The following is an 18,518-nucleotide window of genomic DNA, read 5'->3' as shown; positions in this document are numbered from 1 at the left end:
AATAAAGCTTTTCCCCCCACTATTTTGTCTAAATAAGTTTGGTTCTAACATTGCAGCCCAGATAATAACCGACTTCTTTTTTAACTATTCGGTTTACTTTACATTAAGCAGCATAATTTATAATGCTTTTGAGTAGATATTTCCAACTGTAGTATTAAAGGAAAATTAAAATTTTGAATCAACAATTTGAAGGAAGTGCTGGCTTTAGTAAAATTTTGAAGGCTACATTCTCTTTTTGAGGAGGACGAAAGAATGACTGCAAGTAGTTTTAGGCAAGAAAAATGTATTGTGAGATTATACATGTCCAGCTTTCTAGGGTATACAAATATTAGGCAGAGCCCTCATCTCAAGGGCTTTACCTGGTTGGAGCCAAATATGACATGTACCTCAGAACAGGAAGATACTATGTGATAAAAAAGTTTCTAAAGAAAGTGCATTCAGTGCAGGCCCAGGGTCAATCATAATAGTTTTAAAATGGAAGCATTGGTAGGGATTTGGGGGATGGTTAAATTTGCTTCAACAGGGCTTGCATTTTAAAGGCCGGAGCATAGATCAGGCAGGACCCTGTTGAAGGTGTGGAGGGTATTCAGGAGATAGCCTGGTCCTGGGCTCCTGCTGGGGTCTCATGGGAGACAGGGTGGATTGTGTCAGAATTGATTTTCACCTGTGAAAGTTCTTTGTTTTAATTTTAATTTTTATTATGTATATATGTAGCTCTCTAAGGCTTACAACAAAACCCAGCAATCCCCTTCCTCTATCCCTTTCATTGTCTCTAGGTGGGTTCCTGTACCCTAATTCTTTAAAGCTGTTTTTTCTTGTCCTTAATGTGCATTTACTATTATTTTTCCATTATCAAATTTAGACAGTATGTAGCAAGTTTCAGTTAGTGATTCGGAGCCTTTGATTCATTTTACTTTGGGGAGAGTTGTGATAAAGATGGGTGTTTTTTTTTTTAATTTTATTTTGTTATCATTAATCTACAATTACTTGAAGAACATTATGTTTACTAGGCTCTCCCCTACCCCAAGTCCCCCCCACAAACCCCATTACAGTCACTGTCCATCAGCATAGTAAAATGTTGTAGAATCACTACTTGTCTTTATGTTACACAGCCCTCTCCTTTCCCCCACCCCCCACATTATACATGCTAATCATAATACCCCCTTTCTTCTTCCCCGCCCTTATCCCTCCCTACCCTCCCATTCTCCCCAGTCTCTTTCCCTTTGGTAACTGTTAGTCCATTCTTGGGTTCTGTGATTCTGCTACTGTTTTGTTCCTTCAGTTTTTCTTTTGTTCTTATACTCCACAGATGAGTGAAATCATTTGGTGTGTGTCTTTCTCCACTTGGCTTATTTCACTGAGCATAATACCCTCTAGCTCCATCCATGTTGTTGCAAATGGTAGGATTTGTTTTCTTCTCATGGCTGAATAATATTCCATTGTGTATGTATACCACATCTTCTTTATCCATTCATCTACTGATGGACACTTAGGTTGCTTCCATTTCTTGGCTATTGTAAATAGTGCAGCGATAAACATAGGGGTGCATCTGTCTTTTTCAAACTGGAGTGCTGCATTCTTAGGGTAAATTCCTAGAAGTGGAATTCCCGGGTCAAGTGGTGTTTCTATTTTGAGCTTTTTGAGGAACCTCCATACTGCTTTCCACAATGGTTGAACTAATTTACATTTCCACCAGTAGTGTAGGAGGGTTCCCCTTTCTCCACAACCTCGCCAACATTTGTTGTTGTTTGTCTTTTGGATGGTAGCCATCCTTACCGGTGTGAGGTGATATCTCATTGTGGTTTTAATTTGCATTTCTCAAGGTGAGTGTTTTTTTAATCAAAATGAATTTGTTCTCTTGTACAAAGGCATTAACACTCGGTAGACTTTATTTACATTTAATCATGGCTTTGTGATATATTACCACATATAAACTGCTATGTTTGATTTGCTGATATTTGAGATATTTGCATTTATGATAAGTAAGATGGCCTTTACCTTTCTCAAATGGTTTTGTCTGATTTTGATATGGGGATAATACTTGACTCAGAGTAAACTGTGCAATGTTCCCTTTTTTTTTTTTTTTACAGTAAATTACTGTGTCTGCTCAAATGATTTTATAAAATACAGTAACAGACATCCTTATTTAAACACTGTCATTAGACTTAAAAGTTCCTTTGAGTGCCTCTTCCTAATTCTATTCCCTTATCTCCTGCTATAACTGTTTATCAAAATGTTATTCTCTTCTAGAGTTTTTAAAATTCTTAGTTCTATCACTAAATATGTACCATTTAGTTTTGCATGGCTTTAAACTTTATTTGTACTTTTCCCCCACTTGTTATGTTCTTAAACTTAATCCATTTGTTGTACCTCACTGTAATTTATCTATCTTCATGGCTGTCTGTCTCTACCATGGTTAATTCTATTTGAGACATTCAGGTGGTTGCCAAATTTTTGCTTCTGCAATGTTTGCTGTAAACATTGTTCACCAAATCTCCTAGAATATGCGTGTAAAGTGTCTCTAGGGCAATGACTTTCATAGCTTTTTGAATTCAAACCAGTTAGAAATGGATTTCACATTGCAACTCACTGCACACATAGCAATGTGTATCTGTAAGTGTGTCCCTGAAACAGAATTTTAAAGATAATGCCCCTTGGGTATTTCCTTTTCATGTGTGTACTTTTTAAATTCTTGTCTATTGTGTCACTGGCCCACACCTTTTTAAATGATAGTCTTATATCTTTCTGAAGTGATATTGCAACCCACCAGGCCTGTAGCTCAGCATGTTAAAACATCTGTCTGAGTGTCAGGCATTAGAATTAGAAGTACAGCAGGATTGTGCTCACATGGTGAGCCGTTCTGTTTCCAGGCTCTGTGCTCATTGTAGCCTGTTACTGTTATGTAGGCCAGTGCATAATAAACCTATCAGGTAGAATAGAAATTTCTTCAACAGGTGGCTAAGACAAACTATGTGACTCTGGTTCAGGTTCAGTAGGGCACTCTGTACCTGGGTTAAAAAGCTGGTAGAGTGGCAGTGGCCAGCTTGAAGTGATAGCCCTTAACATGCCTTCTTTTTCACGTGGGCTGCTCCAGTGTAGTTTGGTTGACATCCTGAGTGATGGCTGTGCCCTGCCAGTTCCTGTGTCAGAGCTCCTGCTTCTGTAGTCAAAATCTTTTTCTCTTTGGCCTAATTGTCATTTTTACAAAGCATATCTTTCAGTATCTTTCTGAGAAAGGACCACATGGAAATTAAATGCTTTTGAGATCTTGCATGTCTGAAAGTATTGTGGCCAGGTATAAAATTCCACATTAGAAATCATTTTCCTTTAGAAATTTAAAAGCATTTCTTTGTCATGGTCCCAATTCCAGTGTTGTATTGAGGGGTGTGAAACTGTTGATTCCTGTTGCCTCATACCTGATTTCTTTGTTTCCTCTCTGGAAGCTTGGAGAGTCTTCTTTTCATCACCAGTGTTGTAAAATTTCACAGAGGAGGGTCTTGTGGTTCTGGTTTCACCCATTGTGCTGGACATACTGGTAGCCCTTTTAGTCTGGTGATACATGTCCTTGAAGATGCAGAAAACTTCATCAGTTATTTCTTCAGTTTTTGACACTTCTGTTTTTCTGATGTTTTTGTCAGAATTTCGATTTCTTTTATAGAAATTCTTTTGTTTGCATATTATACACTCTTGAACCAGACTTCTAATTCTTACCTTTTCTCCTGTTCTCTGTGTCATTTCGCTCCACTCTGAAAGATTTTCTCAACCTTATCTTCCACCCATTCTACTGAATTTTTTATGTCTACTATTGTGTTTTTAATTTGCAAGAACTATCTTTTTTTCTGAACACTTTTATATGTAAATATGCAAAAAAAAATCCTGTTTCCATTTGATGAAAGTACCATTTATCTGAAGACATTAAGGACTTTTTTTCTGTCTTGGAATTTTCTTCTTTGCTTACCATCTTAATATGTTAGAAGCTTTCCTCAGATAATTTGAATAGCCTTGGCTGCTGCTTGTGAAAAGAACTTGGGATCTAAAACGCATGTTGGAAGCTCTGAGTGTGTGAATGGGGCTTATTGACTTGGATTTCACTCTGGGGTGATCTGGGAGTGCTGTTTCATCATAACCTTTGATGTCAGGAGATTTAGAGCTCTGTTTTTTTGGTTGATCAGATTTCTCATAGAAGAACCTATATAAACTACCTGGAAGATCCAGGTGTGGCTGCCAAGGTTCTTGGAGCCAAGTGAGCAAAGAGAGCTGGGAGGGAGGGCATGTCTTTCCCAGTGTGTCTCTACTGTCTCTGATTCCCCAGTTGCTGGTGGCTTTTCTGAGATGCCCAAACCCTCCTCTGGTCATCTCATCTCCCATTCCAGGAGATTTTCTGTGTAATTCTTGAAATCTGCCTAGGTCCAGGCGGGGAAGGGGCAGCTTCCTCAGCAGGGAAAGAGGAGAAGGGGAGAAGCTTGCTGTCTTTCACAGCCTCTGCCTCTGCCTCCCTGTTGCAGCCCCTTTCCCTCCCAGTTCCACAGGAATTTGGTGCCTTTAACTCAGGCTAGTTCATTTTTTATACTACTGACTTATGATTGGCCTTTTCCATTCTGCTGACTGGAACACTTTGTGATTATTTGCCCATCTGCTTTCCAGCTTAATGAATTCTGTTGCTGAATCTCCCTGGTTTTTCCCATACTCATGGATTTTTAAAATATTCCTTTATTTTATTTTTAATGGGCTAAAGGGGAGAGTGAAGTTAGATGCTTCTGTTCAGTCTGATATCGTGACCTGGAGGTCACTTTCCACTTTCTTACATATGTCCTTAATTAGCAGAAAGTCTTTGTTTTAATAGAGTCAGATATTTAAATAGAGTGGATAAGTATTTTTAGCTTGTTTAAGAAATTCTTCTTTACTATGATGTCGTAAAGATTGTGTTCTATCTTTAGAATATGAGTTGCTCGGCTTTCCCATTTAGGCACAAAAGGCCATCCTGCCTCTGCTGATGGGCAGTGCCAGTGTTGCCATCGTCACATGGGGCTTTTTCTGGCTTCTTCTCGACTCTGGGTACGTCTGCCAGTACTACGCAGCTCTAGGATAGCTCTCATATTGGTGAGCTGTCCTTCTCACCTTGATCTTTAGTGCTTTGAAGTCAACAGTGTATAATTCTAGCTCTGCCTCAGTAGCTTCCCATCTGTAAAATAAGGCATTACTCATAGATTGACTTGGAAAGAAGATACTTGAAGAATGGCTAGAAAACTGCAGATTTCATTGACTGATTCAGTTGCTTCATAATCTGCTCTTGCATTGGACACAAAAGAAAAGACACTCTTCCAGATTACTAGACTGAGGGGACTAGAAACATTTTTAAATAGAACTGATGCTTATGCCTTTAAAAAAAGACTTATAATATGGATGTTCTAGCCAGCCTATAAACAGATTCTCCTGAAAAGGTTAAGTTAGATAGGTCTTAAGTAAACCACAAAATTACACTATTTTATGTGTTTTGTGTTTGTTTCATCATAGGATATATGATTGGATGCCTGAACAGCCAAATATATTCCAAGTGGAGCAGTTGGAACGCCTGAAGCAAGAATTGCCAGAGCTTAAGAGCTGTTTGTGTCCCACTGTTAACCGCTTTGTTCCCTCATCTCTGTGTGGGGAGCCTGGTATCCAGGTGGATGCCAACGGCATCGATAATGTGGAGAGAGCTTAGATTGTATTGGGCAGAGGCCATTTGGGGGCATGCACCACTGTTCACTTTTCATCACTGAGCATTGTTTATCTATGCCTTTTAGGTTTCTCAGTCCAATGAAGCAATAATGAAGTATTTTACTATTTCACTACAGTTCTTGCTAGGATTTCAAGTATGCTATTTAAATCACTTGGCCAGGTATAATTACCAGTCAGTCTCTTTACAATGAGAAAATTTATTGATTGGTAAATATTTTAAAACTAAGTATGTAAACGTATAATGTTAAACAAATGCTTATTAAAAGCATAGCACTTTGAAATTAACTACATAAAATGTCTCATATTTACACTTCTTACAGCTTTCATTTGATCAGGTCTGAAATACTTAGCACTTGAGGAACATGACTATGCATAATTATACCTGACCATTGGAAAAAATAAGTACCTCAAATGCATGCATTTGCACTGGTGAGCCCAACTGCACACATCTTTGTGCCATCTGTGTATATATGTATTTTTTACATGAATTGACATGCAAATAGACCATTTTCATTCAGTATGAACCTTGAGGCTGCTGCCATTCTCCCACTTAACCAAACCAATGCTTGTGTAAACAGCCTGGAGGTCATCCTTGAAAATTTCTTTCCTAAGTCTTTCAAAAGCTGTTTTGCATAAATGTTAAAATTTCAAAATGCTGCAGGGTAATTTAATGTATAAAATATTAGAAGTATGTATTGCATACTTAAAGTAGATCATAATGTATAAATTCTATTCAGTGCATGCTTTAGTTTTTAAGCATGAGATTGTATACGTTTACTGTTAAGTCCTTGCATCCGTGGTGCTAGGTGAGAGTGAGAAGGTGTCAAGGACTGAAGATCTTTTGTTGCCTAAAAAAAAAAAATCCTGTTTGTAGGTATTTTAAATATGCTTATTTTAAGTGTCTCTCACTACCTATTACACACTTGCTTTTTGGGTTTTGTGTCTCTATGTGTGTGTGTGTGTGTGTGTGTGTGTCTATAAGTTGTACAGTAGTTAAGTCTCCATGCAGACAATTCTCCTATTGGAATTCTTTATTGGTTATTGTATTTCATGCATGTAAGTTTTATTTAGATATGTAGAAGATCCTACTAAATGTATATGCATGTTTTTAGGGTTGTATTAAGGTTTCTTTCATTAGAAGCAGATTGTTTGGCATAACTGTAACTTAAGAATGAATGTTAAATAAAATACACAGATTTATTTTCTTCATTATAAAATGAAATTTTAAGAAGGTTTTTTTTTTTTTTTTTTTTAGAATTGGTTCTTTTATAGAATTGGTTCTATATGAGAAATTGGAGTTTCATGTCTACCCTAAAAGGGTGGCTTGTTTGTGTCTACCTTTGAGTGCATGTTCTTCATTAGGCAGTTTATTCATGTATTGACATATTTTGGTAGCAGCTAAGAACCTAAGACTTGGAATTATACGCTGTGTCTTTTTATTTTTTAAGCCAAACAATGCAATGTTTGTCTACTCTGAATTATGTGAAGATAAGCTTTGAAATCTATAGTATTGTATTTGTAACACTGATATTTAATGGAAAATAGTTTAGGAAATGGAGTCTTCTGCAAGGGTTCTGTAACTTTTCCCACATTGAATCAGATTTCCAATACTTTGGTATGAATTAGGCGCTTTTAGAACACTCCTGAAAAAGAATTAGTTTACTTCATCTGCAGGTCTTTGTAGAATACAGTTATCATTACTTCTTGGTAACTTGATTAGCCATAGGTGTGCATTTCTAATCCTGTTCATTTGTTCTTCCCCTATGCCTTTCCAGTCCAGCTTCACTTTGAAGACTCACAGATGATAAGGGAAAGGAGAAGAGAAGGAAAGGAGGTGATGGAGGGTTTGGGGTTTTCCTGAACAGTGTGATTTGCTGAGAAGAGCTCATAGTGACTGCCTATGACATGGACAGAACCTCACTGCTCACTTTCTCTCCTGTCTCCTCCTAACCTTATAAACAAGGGCTGGTAGATGATTAAAGCATAGCAAGCAGTGGCTCCCTGTTTTTATAGGACTAAATCTAGGCTTCCATATCACTAGCTATTGCTCTGTACACTCCTCTCTAGCCACACAATTCCTGTGGTAGGTTCTGGCCACACCACTCTCCTAGACGCCCTGTCTGTAGCCTTGTGCCCTCTGCCAGGAAGCCCTCTCCTCCTCACAGACACTTTGTCCCTGCCAAGCTCATTTCTCCCTGAGCCACTGACCTCCTCCCCCTGAGCCCTTGTCAAACTCCTTGAGAAGGTCTTTTCTCCTCCATAGCCAGGTGTCCATGCCTTTGATCATGCCATGCACCGTGGTACATTCTAGGTGGGCATGGTTGATGTTTGTCTCACTTACCAGGCTACGGGCTCTTCAAGGGCAGGGACCTTGTCTTAATGCATTTTTATTTACACAGTGCATGAAACGTAGTAGAAAATAAATGTTGGGATCATTGGGATAATATAATTTGTATCAAATGTCCTTCTGAATTAAGAGATTTAGTTGTTTACTAAGAGTATAAATGGAATTGGTTTACATTTTGACATTTGGAACAGTATTGATGTCAGTTTTAAATGTAGAAGTATAATGTTAAATTAATTTATATTTTCTGGAAATTGAGTGAAATGTTTGATAAAATGCCACCATTGTTCTCTGGTATTTTCTACTCTTTGAAATTATGTACTGTAACTTACTGGATGTAAATGTGAGGAACACAGCTCATTCCTGTGTCAGTAGTGCCTGAGGGCTTCCACAGCCACCCATTTACCTCACTCCCAGTGTTCCTGTCTTCCCTCCGAGCCCCACGCTTATGCCTACCTCAGTGCCACTTTCCTTGTCTGAAATGCCTTCTCTGTCTTCAGTGCCCTGCTCAGGTGCCACCTTCCTCAGCTTTTGATCAGAATCATGATGCAAACAAATGCAGACAGCCTCTAAATGTCACTACTTTATTTTGCAGCTGGGGTAGTAAGCCCAGAGAAGTTAACACACTTACAGGTTGGGACTAGAAAACTGGGTTTTGTGACTCCTGATCCCTTAAACTGTGCTGCCTTCTGAATTGTGACATTTGTTAGCATGTGCTCTTAGTCTTTTTACGTGCCTGTTATATTTCCCTAATAAGACTGTAAGCCCCACAGGGGCAGGGACTTCTTTGCATTCCTAACACTACTATACTTAAGTTCTATACTTAAGTTATGAACTAGATAAATAAATGGTGGTGGCAACAATTCCAGTTTCCTAACTCAGATTGTTTCATAGTATACATGCAAATCTGTAGGGCATGCATGGCCCTATCGTCTGGAGTGTGGGTGCTCATCACGTGTGCATGTGCATTTGCATGTTTACACATGGAGTTCTCATTCTGCCCCAGTTGCTTGGGGTCACATCTTTGGTGGGTTACCATAAGCCAGTTTTCTACTCTATGCTGAATGAGGACAGTATGGGCATAAATGGAATAAGGTAGAGTTTTTCTCCAGTCCTGGTTGCCTCTTCCTGGGGTAGCACACCCAAATCCTGCAGCTGGTGGCCTGGTAGTTAAGAAGGGGCTGCCTTCAGTAGGTCTTCTGTGCCAGGGGTTGCCTGACCCTCTCTTCTGGGTGGACCATCACTGCCCTTAATGCCCTGGCTCCTGTCTCTTCACAGTTCAACTGCATTTTGTCCTTCACATTATTACTGGTTTAGTGCTGTTGGTTGACGGTGGAGTCCTGTTGTTTTAGATTTTGTACAGTTGAGTTACTTTGCACTTTAGATTTGGATCATGTACTTTTGGGGTAGAAAGCAAAGTATGCATATTAGAAAATACAGTATTTGGTGTTCGCAAGCTTGAAATTCATTCAAATTAGTTTTTTAATGGGTTTATATAGTTTGAGAAATAGATTTGAAATGTTTAAAATGCAAGGGAGCTTATGATTACGACCATATGAGTATATCCTAGAGGTAAGGGAGGATAGGGTTGGAGCAAAGTTTTCATCATGCTGTCAAGCCCTTAAAGAATAGGGTACAGGTCAGGGTAGTTGTGAGGTTCGGGGCAGTCTGTAAACTCAAGAGGCCAGAGTGATATTCCTGGTGTTTTCAAGAAAAATGAAGGAGCCATCCTGACAGTGTAGAGGGTATTTTGAATGTCGGAGACTTTGCATCTTTATGGAAAATAAAAGTTTGTTCATCATTTTAAAGGGAAATAACATTAAAATGAAATGTAGTTTAAAATAATACAGGAATTATAGGAACAATAAAAATAGAAATTTGTCTAAACCTCTGCTAAGTTTATCTAAACACATTTCTGCCCATTTCCTCAGAAAACAGAAATGTTGGTGGGCTTCTGAAACTTACCTGCAAAGCCAAAGCCAAACTGTATAACTTCACAAGAAGAAAACTGAAGCCAAGGAAAAGTTTTGTGGCATCCATGATTTCAGATATATCACTGCAGCCCAGTCCTCTCCCCTGAGCTCCACCTTCCACATCCAACTCTCTGCCTCCATCTGCACTTGAAGGTCTAATGCGTATCTCACATTTCATGTACCTCAACAAAGCTCTTCCTCCTCCCACCAAACTGCTCCTGTCCCACCGCCTTGTATCCTATGTCTCAGGAAATGGCACCTAAGAGTCTTCCATTATTTTTCTCTTAATAAAATCTTGCAATTAGTGTAACGTTATGTTCTGTGATAGGTTAGTTGCCCATTTCTTCCTTTTCAGTTAAAAAATATATATATATATTCTTTTGTTAAATAGCATGAGAATCACCAAGTGCCAGAAAAGGAATTTTGATGAGTTTTGGGTTGATTTCCTAGGTTACTATGAGGGAAGGATTAGCATTTTTAAAGCAAGTTTTTCCATCTAGAACACTGTGTGTCTCCATTCATTAATCTCCATTAATTTTACATCCTCCAGTAAAATGAGTTATTTTATGTTAGGCATTGCATACTTTTTAAAGTTTATTCATGTATTTTTAAAACTGCTTATGAATTGATTTTTTAAAAATTCTGTATTTCCTGCAGTACAATGTTCAGTAATATGAAGTTGTTTTTTGTCTATTTGTAGCTACTTTGCTGAATTCAATTAGTCAAAGTGTTTTGTTATTTAAGTCTCTGGGATTTTCTAGATAGTTGATCATAGTATCTGCAAATGCATTTTGATTTTTAATAAAAGTTCTTTATCCTCTCTTATTTCTGTAAGCTAATAACAATTGTAGGCATCCTTGTTTCTTTCCTGGCATGGAAAAGTATAGTGGATGCTGAAATTTCTCATAGATGACCTTTATCAAATTAAGGGAATTTCCTTTTCTTCTTGGTTTCCTAAATGGTCACTTCCCGCTACCACCACCCTCCTAAGGGTTAGGTTTTGAAATTATCCGATGAGTTTTTGAAGAGTTAGAAAATAGTAGTTTTTCATTTATCTTTTAATGGAGTGAATATTGCTAATGCCTTTTCTAATGTTGAATTACCTTAACCAGTATAAACCCTATTTTTGGATTTTGTTCTTTTTATGTTCTTTTAACATTAATTTGTTAATTCGTTTAATATATCTATATTCATAAGTGAGATTGCCTTAGATTTCTTAGGCTATTTATGTCTAGTTTTAGAGACTATAGGATAGTCTTATAAACTGAGCTGTGTAGGTTTTTCTATCTTGTGGAACAGTTTATATAAGAGAATTATCTGTTCATTGATGGTTTGATAAACACTCCTATAAAACTATACATATTTTCAAGTACTTTTTTACTGCTCTTACAGTTTCTTATATTAGTTATAACCTATAATAATTCTCTACTTTTTTTATTATGTTTGTATTTCTTTGGGAAAATCATCCAGTTTTACTGCATTTTTAAAATATTACTGGCATACAAAGCTATGTGTTTAGTGAGAGAATGTGTGTGTGTGTGTGTGTTTGTATTATGTAAAATCTCCCTAGATGTGATCACTTTTTTTGTTCTTAATATGTTTTGGGGGGTTGGGAGGGTATATTATCCTTGATAAGATTGCAAAAGATCTGGATTTTTTTTTTTTTTTAACTGGGCTTTGGTAGTACTGAGCAGTGTTTTTACTATTTCATTAATTACTGCTCTTAAATTCAGATTTTAAAATTCTACCTAATTGGAAATTAATTTTGTATCTGTTCTTGTTTATTGAGTTGTATCTACCTCAATACTAAATATAGTTATAATTCTGTAACAATGGCAAAATAGCATTAACCTTGGATACATACAGTTTTAATAGAAGTGGAAGATGAACTTTAACTTAAAAAGAAAAAATATGCTTTTTTAAAAGCTATTTATATAATAATGGAACTACACAATATATAAAGTATAAACCTTGTTTTTTAGTTTCTATCTAGTTTGAGCTGAATTTCCTTACATTGTAATTCATTAAAGCATAACCAAAATCAAATATTTGCTGAGGGCTTGAATAGGAGAATAAAGCAGCTTCTGTCTTCAACATGCTTATTATTTAGTTGAGGTAATTAATAGTGTTTTAAAAAATGCAGAATTGTAGCAGTTGTCCAAAAAAGACGGTGATAGAAGGAAAGTCACTGAGGTATACCCCAATGCTCATTTAATGACACAGATCCATTCTTCCACCTCCACTTCAACCAGAATGGCTCTCTTTGATGTGTTTTGTTTCTCCTAGTAGAGATATGATTTAAAGATGAGGTTCTTTACCTAAAAATACTTGAGATGCCTATTAGATGTGTAGGTGGAGGGGGGGGTCTTGCCTGTTGGGTGATTTCCTCAGTATTGTCTTCCAATTTCCTTATTCACAGTTTGACTATATCCAGCTCACTTTATTGATATTATTTATCCTTTCTGTTTTTATTAAATAATTTGCAGTTCTTTTTATGGAAGTATAATGTCCATTTATCTCTTTAATCATTCTCAAGCCATTTTATTATTTCAGTTTATCTTATTCTTTCCAGGCTGTTCTGGAATGAATTCCTGTTCTAATTTTGTTGCTGTCTTTCTTAACATTGTTTCCTTATGTGTTTTGGAGTTTTGGTATGCAAGATCATGTTTTTGTTTCTTTCCTTCTTTCTTGTCCTACAGTTGCTACCCTTAGGAGTTCCAGGACCTCATCTAAATCCAAGTATATGATCGCACTTGATAACTAATGCCCCTAAGGACACTAAAGACATTGCACCCCACCCAGAGTTATAAAATGGCATCATTTTGATTTCTGGTCCAAGGACATTTTTATGTTTTATCCTTTTTTTTGATTTCTCTTTTTGTAGTTTGCCCGTTATTCCTGTGTGTTTGGAGCAAAGATCTGTTTGATGTTTTAGTTTTGGCATAAACTCACCAAATCATCATACAGTGTTAAAAATCCCCATCGTCCCAGAGGGCTGTGATGTAGGTTCTCCCTCCCCAGAGGGGACCAGAATTAATGTAGTTAGGTACAGTGGAGGTTTGTGGTTCCAAAGCTGCCCAATTCCTACCTCCTACTTTTGGAAGCATCATTTCATTTTTGGGAATTCTACCTCTCCTATTGGGTACAGTCTTGGGGGCCTTTAAAATAAATTATCCTCCTTTCCCCCAGCCAAGGACTAGGTGCATGAACAAAGCCAGACCAACAGGACTCTTCAGACCCTCTCCCAGATCACTGAATATTGATCAGAGCAGCTAGAGTATCAAACAAGTTTTTAGATTTCCCATTCCAGGGCATCCTAAGTGGTTCCTATAGGGAAGCCCATAGAATCTTCCTGATTCTTGTTCTTTCTAACCTGGCTGTTTGGCCTTCCCTTCAATTCTGTGAGATCCCCTACATTGTTCTAGTAAATTCCTTTGTTATACTAGAGGCAGATTTCATTACACCCAGGAAAACTTGACTGGTAGAATATTTACCCTTAAAAATGTGTATGCATCTACAAGCATGTAAATGTTCAAATACAATTTTTACATACTGTGCTTGCAGTTCAGCAGCTTGCAGTTTCTTCACACATCAGATACTTCATGTACTCAGCATGAAACAAGAAGTAATTCAATTTGGTTCTAATCCAGCTTGTAATGGGGATAAATGAACAACTGGTGGAGTATTATCTCAGTTAACCAAGCAGGTGTCTTAGTGAATTAAGAGCCCAGCCTGGGCTTTTGCTGCCTTGTGAACAGTGTGGCTAGAGTGGCTCCATCCTCCCTCCAATATTTACTTCTGTTGTTTCCCAGCCTTGTCTCCCACAGTCCTCATTCCAAGCTCTCCTCTCATGTCATACTCTTCTACTCTGTCTTAGAAGGCCCTAAGACTGTCTCTTCCTGGCATCTTTGTTTTTGCCATTTTTCTGTAATTTCTCCTTTCTGCAAGACCAGATTCCTGAAGGCTTTTATGAATAGCCCGACCTACAGGACTGTGCCCTTCCTTTCCCCACTGAATTCCCAGAGTAGCTGATTACTGTTCACTTGACAGTTGCTTGCTTTGTTACTTATTACAGAGTTTACTTAACTCTAGGATATAAAGAACAGTTAGATAATGCTTTAATGACATGTCAGAGAGGCTGGTCTCAGTGTTTGAGATACATAAAACTTGCCTTCTGTCTTTTGGGTGCTCATGATGGCATTATATCTGTGCCATTAAGTGAACAGATCCCACACTCAAAAAGGAAATTTATTTCATTACCCAGCACGAAAGATAGGGAAAAAGCCAGTTGCTCAAAAAGGGATTTGACTCAACTTCCACCTCAGAAACCTAGCATGTAACTGTCTTCCCCATGTTACTCACTTCTTCCTCCACTGTGACATGAGTTCCCTCACCTCTAGGCCAGTGTTTGTCTTCCCACTGTTCCCTGGCACTGGCACTCTGTTGCTCCGCCAGTAGCTGATGATTAGAGAGGGGACAATACCCCTCTATCTTGGACTGGCCAATGGGTAATGACCAGTGACCAATTTCCTCTATGGCTGGTTCTGTTAGCTTTCAGAAACTTTGGGAATTGCATATTGGAGTGACCAAGGTCCTGCACGTCCTCAGTCACTGGCGCCAGGATGTCTGGTCACAGATCTGACCCTATAGGTGCCCTATAGGAATGCCTTGGTTATGGCATACATAGAGAACTTTTAAATAATTTCTTGTTTTGGTAACAAAGAGAGTCAGATACTTTAATTTCTGAGAACTAAAATCTAAAGTCAGCCTATGTCAATCAGAGGTGATAAGAGTCTCTTGAAAATCGATTTCCCAGATGGCCAGGAGCCCAGCAATGTGTAGATATTTAAATATTTAATACCTTTTATTACCGATGAAATAGTTTCATAATGTCACTTCAGTTAATATCCACAGGAAATGAACTGAGCTGAATGAAGAGAAGAGTCAGTAATACTCTGAAGATGAGAATGGTAAATGGATGCTTTCTACCTACTAAAGGCCAGCGAAGAAGAAAAGATGCAAAGATTTGGGGGCAGGATTTATGTTGACAGTAAGGAAGGGTCTCCCCCTGTAAGTTTTTAAACATGAGCAGGTAGTAGTTCTTTTTTTTTTTTTTTTTAATTAGTGGGCTACTCTGGGATGAAATGGACTACAGTTTCTCATGACCCATAAAAAGAACGAACAGTTGGCTTCATTTTTTTCTGACCTTTTGTGGGAGCCATTTTCACAGTTCTTTAGAAGTTAAGTATACACCTATCATACATCCAGCAATTCTGCTCTTCATTTTTTACCCAGGAAAAATGAAAGCCTATGTCGACATAAAGACTTGAACGTGCATGTTCATGGTGGTGTATCTGTAAGCCCCAAACTGGAAACAACCTATATGTCCACTAAGAAGTGAATGGATACAAAAATTGTGGTTTATCTGTATAATAATTTTCATTAGTAAAAAAGGAATAAATCAATACAGCACTGTAGATGAATCTCAATAATTTTACTGAGTGTACGACTCATGACAAAAATTTCATGCCATACGAGTCCATTATATAAAATCCTAGAAAATGAAATTAACCCAGTAACAGTAGATCAGTAATTGCAGAGGAATGAGGCTTTTAGTGGGGAGGAGGAATGGACTACAGAGGCATGTGGAACTTGGGGGAGTGATGGATATGTTAAGTGCTGAAAATGTGTGTTAAAAAAAATACTTCATTCTTATACCCCAGCCCCATTTTTCCTAAACAAGCTAGATGTAGTGTTTGGAAGATAAGCCAGAAATCAAGAAAAGCTTTTAGAACTTATCCCCAGACCAGAACATGTTGCTGTAGGGTAGCAGAGTATATGCTTTGATTTTTTCTCCCCCCAACACCATTTTTTTTATTGAGGTATTATTGATATACACTCTTATCAAGGTTTCACTTGAAAAAACAATGTGGTTACTTCATTTACCCATATTATCAAGTCCCCACCCATACCCCCATTGCAGTCACTGTCTATCAGTGCAGCAAGATGCCACATATTCACTGTTTGCCTTCTCTGTGCTTCACTGTTTTCCCGTGATCCCCCACACTATGTGTACTAAACATAATACCCCTCAATCCCCTTCTCCCTCCCTCCCGACCTGCCGTCCCATACCCCTCCCCTTTGGTAACCACTAGTCTCTTCTGTGGTCTGTGGTCAGGAGTCTGTGAGTCTGCTGCTATTTTGTTCCATCAGTTTTGCTTTGTTATACTCCACATATGAGTGAAATCATTTGGTACTTGTCTTTCTCCGCCTGGCTTACTTCACTGAGCATAATGTCCTCCAGCTCCATCCATGTTGTTGCAAATGGTAGGATTGGTTTCTTCTTATGGCTGAATAGTATTCCATTGGTATATGTACCGCATCTTCTTTATCCATTCATCTACTGATGGCCACTTAGGTTGCTTCCATATCTTGGCTATTGTAACTAGTGCTGCGATAAACATAGGGGTGCATATGTCTTTTTGAGTCTGAGAAGTTGTATTCTTTGGGTAAATTCCAAGGAGTGGGATTCCCAGGTCAAATGGTATGTCTATTTTTAGTGTTTTGAGGACCCTCCATATTACTTTCCACAATGGTTGAACTAGCCTACATTCCTACCAGCAGTGTAGAAGGGTTCCCCTTTCTCTGCATCCTCACCAGCATTTGTTGTTCTTGGTCTTTTCAATGCTGGCCATCCTGACTGGTGTGAGGTGGTATCTCATTGTGGTTTTAATTTGCATTTCCCTGACAATTAGTGATGTGGAGAATCTTTTCATGTGTCTGTTGACCATCTGAATTTCTTCTTTGGAGAACTGTCTCTTCATATCCTCTGCCCAATTTTTAATAGGGTTATTTACTTTTGGGGTGTTGAGGCATGTAAGTTCTTTATATATTTTGAATGTTAATCCCTTGTAGGATATGTCATTTACAAATATATTCTCCCATACTGTAGGATGCCTTTTTGTTGTGTTGATGGTGTCCTTTGCTGTACAGAAACTTTTTAGTTTAATGTAGTCCCATGAGTTCATTTTTGCTTTTGTTTCCCTTGCTTGAGGAGATGCGTTCAGGAAGAAGTTGCTCTTGTTTCTATTCAGGGGATTTTTGCCTATGTTGTTTTCTAAGAGTTTTATGGTTTCATGACTTACATTCAGGTCTTTGATCCATTTTGAGTTTACTTTTGTGTATGGGGTTAAACAATAATCCAGTTTCATTCTCTTGCATGTAGCTGTCCAGTTTTGCCAACACCGGTTGTTGAAGAGGCTGTCATTTCCCCATTGTGTGTCCATGGTATGCGTTCACTTTCAAGAATATCCTTTGTGTTCCTAGAGGGAGGTAGGGTTGCTCATAAACTGAGCATAACCTTAGGAACATTTGAGACTAAACCCCAAAAAATCTAACATTCGTGTCATCAGAGTCCCAGAATGAGAAGAAGAAGAGGGTGGGGCTGAAAAGGTGTTCAAAGCAAAAATGGCTCTAAACTTCTCAAATTTGGCTTGGAGGGGGTTACTGCATTTACTATATTATCAAGTCCCCACCCATACCCCACTGCAGTCACTGTCCATCAGTACAGCAAGATGCCACAGATTCACTGTTTGCCTTCTCTGTGCTTCACTGTTTTCCCCGTGATCCCCCACACCATGTGTACTAAACATAATACCCCTCAAGGGGGGTGGAGGGCGGGACTGCAAACCTAGAGATTTGAGAAGCTGAACAGACCATAACCAGCCCAAATAAATCCACACCTAGACACATCATAGTCCAACTTCTGAAGAGTAAAGACTAAATATCTTGAAAGGAGCCAGATAAAAATGGCCCATTTCCTAAAGGGGAAAAACAGTTCAGATGCCAGCACGTTTCTCTTCAGAAATTGTGGAGGCTGAAAGGAAGTGACACACATTTTAAAGTGCTGAAAGAAAAGTACTACCAACCAAGAATTCTACATCCAGCAGAAATAATGTCCTCAGAGTGAAGGGGAAATCAAGGTTTTATCAGAGAAAGGAACACAGAGATTTTGTTGCCAGCAGACCTACTAATGGCTAAAGGAAGGTTTCTTAAACCGAAAGGAAATGGTAAGAGAAGAAATGTTGGAACACCAGGGAAGAAGAAAGAACATGGTAGTAGCAAAAATATAGGCAAATACAATCGGATTTCCTTTCCCTATTAACGTTTTCTAAGCTGTTTAATACTTAAAACAAAAATGTACCAAAAGGCATGTGTTAGAAAAGAGAAAAGTCTCACATCAGTAACCTAAAGCCAGAGTAAGCAGGAAGAAGGAAAACATTAAGAGTATAATCAGTAATTTGAAAACAAAAAGAATAGAAGAGAGTGAAACAAGCTGGTTATTTTTAAAAGGCCAATAAAATTGACAGACCTTTAGCAAAATTGATGAAAAAAGAGAAAAATAAATTACTAATATCAGGATCAGATAATATCAAAAAGATAACAAGGCTACTATGAAAAAATCTACACATAAATTTGAC

At 38.1% G+C, this 18,518-nt stretch overlaps 1 protein-coding gene across 6 annotated transcripts in view; it reads left to right on the top strand.

Moving 5' to 3' along the window:
• The window catches only part of GPCPD1 (glycerophosphocholine phosphodiesterase 1), a 63,489-nt gene extending 47,974 nt beyond the window's left edge, over nucleotides 1–15,515 (top strand). For 2 of the 6 annotated variants that reach the window (XM_017652670.3, XM_073236892.1), the window contains exon 20: nucleotides 5,515–10,348. In XM_017652670.3, the coding sequence (XP_017508159.1) occupies nucleotides 5,515–5,704 (190 nt within the window). In that variant the 3' untranslated portion in view covers nucleotides 5,705–10,348. Of the gene's footprint in view, nucleotides 1–4,966; nucleotides 5,072–5,514 lie in introns of those variants that run through there. The other 4 variants (XR_005061159.2, XR_005061160.2, XR_012131522.1 and 1 more) reach the window with 4 other exon arrangements.
• The last annotated feature ends 3,003 nt before the right edge of the window (nucleotides 15,516–18,518 follow it).

The sequence above is a fragment of the Manis javanica genome, chromosome 5 (assembly GCF_040802235.1).
Source record: "Manis javanica isolate MJ-LG chromosome 5, MJ_LKY, whole genome shotgun sequence".
Classification (NCBI taxonomy): Eukaryota; Metazoa; Chordata; class Mammalia; order Pholidota; family Manidae; genus Manis; species Manis javanica.
The sequence above is the reverse complement of the archived record's forward strand: the minus strand, read 5'-3'. Positions and strand labels throughout refer to the sequence as shown.